An 11,025-nucleotide genomic window follows, 5' to 3' on the forward strand; every position below is an offset into this window, starting at 1 on the left:
CAGCAAAAGTGCTGAAGGTGATCCACGAAGCTCGGAGGTTGCAGAGCTTATGGAGGCGGGGTTGAAAGTCTGAGGAATATTGGCAATGGTGTTTATGTAGTATGAGGTCACCAATGCAATGGACTAAGACCGAGGTAGGGACTATGACGGAGGCTCGGAGCAAAGGTACGAGCAGTGCCTGAGTATGAAGTACAGGACAGCGGTGGAAGGTCGTAACTTGGCAGGAGGTCAGCGGAAGAGTACCAGAGGGGAGAGAGAGGAGAAAGGGAAGAGGGAAGGAGTGGCAGAAAGGAGAGTTGTCAGGTCCGAAGGTGAGTATCGGAGCAGATGGGAGAAGCGTAGGAGGATGATGGAAGGGTGGAGGTGTTGTGAGGGAGGAGCGGAGGAGTAGGAGGAGGAGTAGTAGGAGGGTGGTGAGAGGGGCGGTGTTCGGTCCGAGGTGAGTATCAGAGCAGATGGAGATAGGGGAGGAGAGGGAAGGAGGATTAGTAGTGGCATGGGAGGTAAAAGGAGGTGTGTTGCCAGGACCGAAGGTGAGTATCGGAACGGACAGCGGTAGGTTAGGACTCCGGAGGTGGGGAAGGAGGAGGTCCGGAAGTCGGGTCGGGGTTGGGTATGCATGGATATGACAGAGATACAACACCAGGAGCACATCTAACACTCCCACAAACACAGCCGGCCCCTCCACTGGCTGTAGGGTGGAAGATGATGCCACCTCAAGTGATGGTGGTGATCTGAGCCTGCAAGGGCCCATCGATGCATCTCAGACACATCAAACCTATATGAGGGACGTTGACCAAGTCACAATGTCTGAAGCCCTCACAGCTGAGACTCTTATGGCATATGTCCCAATGCACGTGTCGCATCCTCCATCCCCAACCCACTCCCTCACATCTGAAAAGGCATGAGTACTAAGAAATTGCATTGACCAAGTCGACGACAACATCACCGACTTGAGGGGCAATGTCCATAACATGAATACCCAGATCTCTGGGAATAGCGATAACATTGCTTGTTTAGATCATAACATCATTAAGGTGGAAGAAAGACTAAACGAGAAACTAAACGAAATTCTCCTCACACTCTCTCGATGCAATGAGCCAAAGCCACCCACAGCAACGGTGGAAAACCCACCTGCAAACCCATCAACCGATGGGGATCCCATCGTCGTCTCTGAGCAGATGAAAAAACACGCTGTTGAGGTGCAGGCGCCCCAAGAGGTCCCTGTAGTCCTGTCAGGGGATGGACCCCGGGTCCCCATGACCCCTCTCTACAGTCCACAGTCTGGCCTGTAAACACAGCCCATCTCAGGGCATAGCTACTGTGGGTAAGAAAGTGTATAGATAAATAGGAAGTAGGCTACACTTGCCTACTGTGGGTAAGAAAGTGAGAAGAAGGTTAACTTCTCACTTTCCCACAGTGGCCCCAATATGGCGAAAACTTCCGGGGATACCCGGAAGTCACATGAAGGTAGGATCCGGGGACCGGAGCATGCGGCGCACAGATCATGAGGCATGGGAAGCGCGCGCAGGAAGTGGAGTGGGTCCGGGCTAAGTCAGGGTATGTACCCTGACAGTCAGGCATGGGCATGACATCAAGAATAGAATTTGCGTTGCAATTTCTCGCATTGATTACAGTTTGCAAAGAACCGTCCTTCTTTGCAAGGCAAAGAAGTGGAGCAACTGTCATGACTGCCTTGTGTTCCCACCACTTGGCTCGCTCATAACGAGTGATTTTCCCTCGAAGCTGTGGTTCGAGAGCTTGAGGGCATGTAGCCCTCCTTTCTATATATTTTTTATTCAGATCAATCAAGTTGATCTAGTGGTTAACCTCCCTGAATTGAGGTAGGACCTCAGGAGCTGGTGCCATCACATCCTTGAAACGTTCACGCCACCAATTCCTGAGTGGCACGAATTCAGGGTCTGTCATTGGCAGCCCTTCTAAACGGGAACAGTCAGGAAGCCTGAGGTCTCTCGACCTCAGGTTTGGCCAGTGATTGGGCCACTGGGGGGTGTCTGCATCTTTTTGAGCAGACATGGCAAGGATGCGTGGCGAAGGGTTACAGCCTTCGCTGTAGTGCATCATGCCATCTGTTTTGATGGCAGTTCGGATCTCGGTGCATGGGGAAGTTTGGGGAAACTGCATGCAGCAGCCCCCATGGAAGTTTTACCCCATTCCGTTAGGACATCAAACATTTTTGGTCGCCTGTCTTTATGTGGACGGTGTGGGTTTCGAAATTGAGGGACACTCCATTGGCATTCAGCCAAGGAGCTCCGAGAATGGCATCATAGTGGTCAATGTTAATGACGTCAAAGTAGTGAGTAGTCGTAACCCCATGAATGGTTACTGTCATATCCATTCGGCCATCGACTTCCGGGCTCTCCGACCCCTCCGTTCTAACTCCGCTCCCCCTCACCAACCTCGGAGCCCCCGTATTCCGCAAACCTCTCGGTACCCCTCGATGGTCACCACCCCCTCATTTCAATTTATTACCTACGCCTCCCTAAGTACGGAGCCCCGAAGACTTCCGGACAGCTCCGACGTCCGCTAGCGCACTCCCGCCTCCGCTGGGCAATACACTCGCCTGCCCTGCAGAGTCCACCTTCGGGCCTATCCCTCCTTTCCGTTTCTGGGTTAACGCCTGCCTTTCCGCTAACCCCGCGAACCGACTCGTCGGTAATATTCAGTCGGCTAATGTCTTAACCCCGTTAGCTCCGCTCCGTCCGGCTCCGCTGTAACCATATATATACACTACTTGTACATAGGTTACGCCCCAGCAGATAAATCAACTAGAGTTACCCCCACTAGGTTCTAAGTGCCAGTCAGTAAGTTAGGGCACGGACGTGTCACTAGGCACAGCGCTCCTGGCAGAAGTCGCTGAGGCCAAAGCCCTCCATTACGGAGACATTCCTTCGTCTTAAATCTGGTCTCTGACAGTTACGGGTGTATTCGTGCCATACATTATGCACAAATGACTGTTTTTGGTCCCCATATGGAAAACCAAGGGGTTTGGCAACTTGAGCAGTGGAATGTGCACTGCTTGGACAAAATCCGGAGATAGGGTGTCTGTTTCAGTGCCACTATCAAATAGGACAAAAGCCTTTACCCCCGTGATGTTAACCTCGCCAGTGAGCGTCCACCTTAAGTCAGTGCTGCAGTTTTCAGGGTATTTACCTGCCTCTCGCAAGATTCTAAACTTTGCGTCGAATATTGGCAGGATTTTCTTCAGAAGCTTGTTAGGCACTGAAGAACTCATCACACTTTGTGTTGATGGTTTGGTGGATGAAGATTTAGGGACCGGTATTACTGTCATATCCATACAATCCCGACCTCCACTCCGGGCTCCTGGAACTCCGAACTCCGACTTCCGGAGCCCTACTTCCCTTCCATCACTTTCTCCTTGCCGACTCCCAAGAGGTTATCCCACCTCCGGCTCGGACACCACCTTCGGTCCGACTCCGGAACATTCCGGGTCCGACCCCAACCTCGACACCTTCCAGACGAGTATGCAAAACCTATGCTCCCAACTCCGGACCTCCGCTCCGGTATCCCGTTCACGTCTCGTCTCCAGAACCTCCGGTCTTAGCTCCGACCTCGGACTTTGACCCCACCTCCGCTTATACCCATTGTATTGGTTAGCTCATTCCATTTAATTATGTTTGCCAATATTCCGGAGTTTAACCTCCGAGTTCGGACTTTCCGGACTTACTCCGGACCTTGCAACTATTGCATTGTCCATTTCAATTCCGCTATTCTCCCTCATTCCTATTTGGGCTGCTGCTTCCTTTCTATTCAGTCAGCTAGCCATTCCCGACTCCCATCCTCCTTCCTTCCTTCTTGGGCCTTGGCCCTTCATTCCTCCTTTGGGAAACACCATTGAGTCAAACACTTGACCCTCGGTGTTGTTCCCCTTTCCATCTCCCTTTGTCTCCTTTTGTCCTACCCTTGTTCCTTTTGATTCCGGACCCCTCCTTATATACAATGTACCTAGTAACTTGTAACCTCAGTCCGAAATCGACTGGAATTCCCCCCCAAGAGACTTTCCCTCTGCTAGATCCGAAATTAGGGACCCCCAGGACAACCAGCAATGGCACAGCGCTCCGCCTGAGTCGCTGAGGCTGAGGTCCTTCCATGCTAAGTCTCCGATTCCATTCCGGAGTCGTCCGAATCCCCGCATTCTAACAATTACACCGTCCCTTTTGTAAGATTTTACTGCATCATCAACAAGCTCAGCTGCTATCTGCTCATCAGACAGCAGTTTGTCCACTTGCCGAGCAGATGCTAATTTAATGGAGAAATTTTCGTCCATGGGGTCCACAAATGTCATAGCACCGATGAACATGTCGGCGTCCACCTCCATGTACTCCACCTCCACCTCAGCGAGGAGGTTGGGGTCGTATGGGTTGTCCACAAGTTTATCGTCAAACACTTCATCATCGGCCATATAATCCTGCACCTCTGCAGGATCTTCAACACCTTGAAACTAGTTACCTAGCATGTTATGCTTGGGTACATGAAAGTGTGTAAGTCATTAAGACAAAACGCTCAGAATCCAGTCTGACTAATACACAAGCAGGGGGAAACGATACAAATATTGGGCAATGTCATCGTAGTGATTGATCATTCCATTGCATTTGAACTGCATGGTGAGGCATTATGAGCACCACTCCAAGGTGGGCCATTTTGGGGCAATGATAGCAATAGTTTCTGTAGCATCGTCAAGTGTCTGTCATTGCATTTCCGTATATTGAAGGTCCACTTCCTCATCACTTCCTCTTCCATGTCTTTTGAAACATTGACAGGCCAGTATGACGAGGCTCTATGTTTCTGGATGACTGGTTTGAACCCATAGAAGTCGCTGTGAATGATGCATGGTTGGTTTGATAGGTTATCCAGATGATTATGTTGGTGGAATCATCTTTCACTAAACATGGCCCTTGCAGCATCAATACATGCTGGGCTATTGACCACAATCACCTTTACATTCAGAGTGATGGTGATGCAAGCCTTCCATTCTGAATGTGAAATAGAGAAGCAATGGCATGTTCAAGTGACTGTGATGTAATTTCTGTCACACAATGTGTCACAGCACAACCGCAATGTTGTGGGGCACCCAAATATATAAAGTCAACAAGAATATATGGTGCTTAAGAATTACAAGACGAAGCAGTCAGGAGAATCATTAATTGATAAAGACAGTCACCTGAAGGAAAAATTCCTATTTTTCGTTCTTTTTTTCAACTTTACATTCACTTTTAATATAATTACGTTGGGTACCCATTCTGTGCTGCTAAGCCCACCTAACAGGGCATTTCCAGTAGGGGCCCCTGCCATTACGTACCATGATACAGGCTGCCCCCAAGGGTCAAGCTCACCGGGGTTTGTAGGGGCCCCAATGGATGGCTTGTGTCATGGTGCATATGATGGGGGCCCCCATTGAAAATGCCCTATTGGGTAGGCCTAGCAGTGCATAATGGGTACCCTAAGGGCCTTGCTGGTTGAGCGAGGAGCTCTAAGTGCCATCAAGGGCATGTGCCATTTGACATGCTGTTGAACGCTTTACATCTTCACCAATACTGCATTGTTCAGTGGGAGACTCAGTGGGAAAATGATTCTGTAGTTTTCTATTATGTGGGCATCCTGTTAGACACTGGTCCAGGGTCGGCACCGAAGGTCGCCGATGCAGGCCGCTATTGGCCGCGATGGCCGTGATGCCTTAGACAAGGCCCGAGGGTAGGGCATTTGGCCTCAGCAACTCTAAAGGGAGTGCTGTGCCCCCTAGCTGTCTCTTGGCCCTCATTTCGGACTCACTGGGGTTGCCTTGTTGGGGTCAGGACTTAGGGGTCATGGTCACATCGATATTAGAGCTAAGGTACAATAAAGTATCATACAGGATATATATAGGAGGAAGAAATGAATGGGAGCGGACCCGGGCCGGAGGCCGAAGGGTCCGGAAGCAAACAAGAAGAAGGAGTGGGGTTGGCCGCATAGCGGCCGGCAATGACCGAGGGTCAAAACAAACAATAACAGATAAATAAAGGAAAGAGCGTAGGGCCGCGATAGCAGCGATGGTATCGTAGTGGTGCTGGACTCGGAGTTGGGCCGGAGTTGGGCGTGGGGATGATAGCGGCCCTGTAGGGGCCAAGTGGGCAGGGTAGGGGAGTCACGCTGGGCATGGTGCCAGAGGCGGACTCAGGGCGGGAAGGTTGGTGCAGCAGCAGGGGAGTCAGCCAAGTGTAGGGGAGCCTAGGGGCAAGCGGGGAAGTGAGCAGGGAGTCCTCAGGGAGGATAGGGCTGAGGTCGGGGCTCGCGCTCATGCTTGCATAGCGGGAATGGGCTCGGGTGGCATCGGGACGGGCGGGGAACGGGCCGGAATGCATGGCCGTGACACATCCTTGGGTCTTGGGGGGTCAAATATTATAGCTTCTCTCTTGTTCAAGAGGGTGTTTTTTGACATGATCTGTGGGATTGGCATCAGGACACCTCTGAGGTCGATTGAGCTGATTTGATCAAATCCCTGGGATCCCCTCCCTGCGCCCCAATCAGTTTGATCATGCCAACCTATCATGTAGATTTATCTACGTTCCAAAATGAGATATAAATTTATGGTCTTATTTACAAAAATTAAAGCAAGTGAAGGCATTACAGGGGTCCAAGGTGAAGGAGATCACATTTAAAGTTCTGGTGAAAAACGATCACCTGTTATCCAAGGGTGACTCGCTGCATCGCTAAGAAGAGGCCTCCTCTCAGGCTCTCTGTGCAGCAGCTAGTAACAAATCAGTATGAGTGCCAAGCAACAGTGGGTCGGATGCACAAGTTCGATGAAGTCACAAGCTTCTGGGGAAATGTGACTGGGAAGTTCCAAGTCCACCGACACAATTCGTTGGCATGTTGCTGTCACATAGCATCAGTCAAAGACAGGATAACTCATCGCATGGGGAACACTAACCTATAAACTATTCGCTTCGAAGGGTACATTGCCAACAAGAAACTCATAAGCAAGGACACCCAGTGCCCAGTGATCCACTTTCTCCGTGCAGGGTTCCCCTGCAACCATTTCAGGGGCCATGTAATCGAGAGTGCTGCAGAATGTCATCCGGCTGGTGGGTCGTGTCAATACTAATCAAAGCAGTCATGCATTGATGGAACACACACCGATTACTGTTTACTTGGACATTACATCCAAAATCGGCTATCTTCACCTCTCCATCAAGACCAAGGAGAAGATTTTCAGGCTTGATATCATGGTGGATGACATGCTTGCTATGTAGATATTGCAATGCAGCCACCACCTGAGAAATGTACTTAAAATAGCCAATCAGTTGGAGAATATCAGTGGCAGTTGAACAGACGTACTTGACTTCCCTGCTCTTCTGAGAAATGTCCAAGTGTTGTAAGGCGCTTGAAAATATCTCCCTTCAATGCGAGTTCCAACATGAAAAAAACCCGGTTTTTGTCATGGAAAAATCCATAGAGGCATAAGACGTTCAGATGTCACAGTTCCTTCTGAATTTCCATCTCACGACACAATTTCTCCTTGGCATGTTCCTCTTTCAGTTCAGCCTTGTACAGGCATTTCAGGGCAAGAATAAACTTGGGAGCCTCTTTGGTTCGAGCCATGTAGACATGTCCAAACCCACCCCTCCCAAGGTGATGGCCAATTTCAAACGAGTCCAATGTCCATGTGTTGGGGGTGTACGATCTGTAAAGAAATTACATTATTTGAGTGAATGGACTGGTATGAACCAACTTATGAGCTTGTTGAAGATGCACAACCGAGAGTCTCCACAGCTTCGCTGGAGAAGGCACTAAGTTCACCAGTGTTGTTGACTTTCTGCCTGATATGGGGTGGAAGGTGCTGGTACTGTGGGGGCATCTTGTAGTGTAGTGGTTGAACGCTGTAGGGGCCCTTGGAGCTTGTAAGAATGTAGACTTTGCACTGTAGGGTGATTTGGGGCTGAGGGATGTGACCGACTTGGAGGATGGGAGTGAATGTTGAATTGATTATGAATGTAAATACATCCAAGGTCAGAAACGAGAACATTTCCTGGAGTCTAACTACACAAATTGGGTCAGGCTGATTCTTCTGATACAGATCGTGGGGCCTCATCAGCACTATCCAGAGGTTGAGATGATCTGGATTGGCTTGATTGCCTTGGCCGCATCTGCCATCCCCACTCGTTGAGGCTCTGTGGTTGTGGGTGGCAGTAAGTTCTGCATTGTTGTGGGGTCTGTGTTCGCAATTTGGGGGTCATTGATTCTTTTGTGGGGGAATGCTTTGTTCCAGAATGGGACTTTGCTCAGCTGGCACTGGTAGGTCTCTACCCTTGCAGCACTTGCAGTTCACCTGTGGTGATGGAAGGGTGATACCATTCCATACTTCCAGCTGCGGCTACCCCACTGTCTGTGTTGGACCATGTCAGTGGGGTGGGGGGGAATTGGCCATGAAGACCCAGTGTGTAGAGGCATTTCCATGTCTAATCATGGTGATTAGGCTGTCCTCTGCTGAGTTAATGGTCTCACGGCATAGCAGCATGTTCAGGACTTCGCTGGCTAGGTGTCGGTCCACCAGGGTGCTGGTCTGCACCAGGTTTTGTCTGAGATGGCTGGCCAATTGGCAGTGAAGTCTGTCACAGGGTAGGCAGCAAAGCCGAAGGCCTTGGAGATCCAGAACCGATTGGAGAGGTGGGTGGCCTACATTAGGCCTGCTATCATTATGCCCCGGGGAAGTGGCTCGTCTGCTTGCTGGTCATTTAATTTTGTGGCTGGGATGACCATGAGAGTGTTTGCTAAACCAGGGAAGGCCCACTTCATGAAGATAGTAGTGTCTGCCTTGGCCTTCTGCATGGGACAATGGAGTAGTTCATTGTGTTTTGCCAGGCTGCTTGGGCTCTGTCTGATATGTTGAAGCATAGGTGTGCGCTGAAGACCCCAGGGTATAGGCATTATGTGCTTGTTGGTCCTGGGGTGTGCTGCACTGCCCTATGGAGGGGTGGATAACCACTGGGTGGTCGACTAGGCCCCCTTCAGCAGCAGTGTCAGTTCCAGAGTCGAGTACTATGTCCTGGATTCCTTCCGGTACTACATACTCTTCCGTGTGGGTATTTGCTGGGCTTGGGGTAGATTGAGTTGAGTTGTCAGGGGACGGGTCGTGGCTATGATTACTCTAGGTGGGGCAGGGGCGCCATCATCAGTGGGGTTGTAAAACCAGAATAGTGGACAACCCTTGGTGGCTGGCAAGTCCAGTGCCTCTACATTGGGACGTCGACTGGGAGAGGTAAGGAACAATCCCCCAAACCTCACTTCTCTCCTCCCCACTCCGTCATCGGAACCGATTGGTGACATGTGACCATCAACATTTTTAATATTACCATAACAAACAAAAACAAACCTTCACACTTTGTATCCAACATCCCAACCCCTCTTGCAACGATATGATAAAATCATCTGATAAGGGCTCATTTGATGCCATTGTTTGCCTCCATCTGCTTCGATCTTTCCCAGAATGGGTTGTCACACTCACTGGTGCAGGAGTTTCCTGTGCCTCCAGGATCCTGGTTTGTTTTTGCAAAGAAAGAAGTAGCATGAGAGAGCTCTAATTATTCTCCAGGACTTCCATTCTGCCACTGGCCTCTACAAGACCAAGAACAAAGATGGCAGTATCCCTTACAGGGATGTGTTCCACACTAGGGTGCAGCAACCTGAACAAGCAGCAGAACAGCTCAAGACACTAGGGAGACTCTCAGAGCTTTGCTTGCAAGCCCCACCCAGTACAGCACACAGCCTCCTCGTTCACCTGTCTCAGCTCAAACTGTTGTGCCAGTCTTATATGCAAAATGTGGATGATCTTGATTCCAAGGCAGGCCTCCCTCTATTTGACGGCAATGGCAGGCAGGTCCACATAACCCTGCATGGGTCTCTCAGGTATGTTCTCTCCTAACATGCTGCCTGCCCGTGCTTAGCTTGTTATGCCATAGTATACTGAGATGTAATATCTGTTCTAAATCATGTGTGCTTACTGCACACCATGTTGCACAATACAAAAAGGGCTTGTTCCCTGAATGTAAGGAGTGTGTTGAAGAAGGTAAAGAACTCAGTGCTACCTGTCCTTTATCCACACCTCGATCTTTCTCATATAGTGGCAAGATGGAAAAAAGAAGGATTGAGGTGCCAAAGACATGTTGGTGTGCTTTGCCATCAAATTGTCTACACAGAAGACGGTCCAGAAAGTGATCCAGTCGCTGAAGAGAAGGGCTTATTACTGGACCAAGATGCATCTTCCTCACCACGCATGTTTTTGATATTGGGGACATCACTGAAATTGTCAGGAATTCGGTCTTTCGTGCGAACGATGACCCATTCTATGCATTGACCAACAGACCTCCCACAGGCATTGCCCAATGGCATCAGAGACTACAATTATCTTGACTTGTTGGAACTCCAAACCTCAGATGCACTTGTTGTATTTGTCAATTTAGAGCAACCTCCTTGTAGCATGGTGCCATATATCGATGTTTGGCTTCAGGAGGATGTCCAAGCATGGTCAGATTGGATCAATCAGGGACTGAGAATGAGGAAGGGCCTGTAAGGAAGGGATGGGCCTCAGGGTGGTGATGGGTGGTGCATGCTTCCTTTATTATCTTGATGTAAACAATGTATATTTTCATGTGTGCATTCTGATTGTATGTCAATGTTGTTATAATCATGGCATTGCAGCCTGACCTCTGAGTATGATATCACAGTATCATGAGATATGTCATAAATACAAGGATATGATAAGAAGAACTTGCCTGAGTATGGTATCACAGTATCATCAGACATCGCACTCAGCTCTACACACCACACTTATATACATTTCTGTGTGGCACAAAGGAACAAAGGCTAAACCGTTAGAACAAGGGAGCTTCCCATAAAAGGGAACAATAACCACAACACATGGGCATCGGAATGCCCTGAGGGGTATAGTGGATGCTAATGGTGGACAGTGGGTATGGTGTAGTGACCCAGTATAAGAGCAAGAGCAAG

At 49.5% G+C, this 11,025-nt stretch overlaps 1 protein-coding gene across 1 annotated transcript; it reads right to left on the reverse strand.

The window, feature by feature from the left end:
• Positions 1-6,673: 6,673 nt before the first annotated feature.
• Positions 6,674-9,462, reverse strand: EI90DRAFT_3143283 (kinase-like domain-containing protein; the record flags this gene model as incomplete). Its single annotated transcript, XM_039065002.1, has 7 exons — positions 6,674-6,766; positions 6,815-6,894; positions 6,958-7,100; positions 7,156-7,304; positions 7,357-7,412; positions 7,524-7,702; positions 9,398-9,462. The coding sequence occupies 7 exons, from the start codon at positions 9,460-9,462 to the stop codon at positions 6,674-6,676; spliced, it is 765 nt and encodes a 254-aa protein (XP_038923984.1).
• Between the last annotated feature and the right edge of the window lie 1,563 nt (positions 9,463-11,025).

This window comes from Cantharellus anzutake, assembly GCF_015039405.1.
Source record: "Cantharellus anzutake strain C23 chromosome Unknown EI90scaffold_1, whole genome shotgun sequence".
Taxonomy (NCBI): domain Eukaryota; kingdom Fungi; phylum Basidiomycota; class Agaricomycetes; order Cantharellales; family Hydnaceae; genus Cantharellus; species Cantharellus anzutake.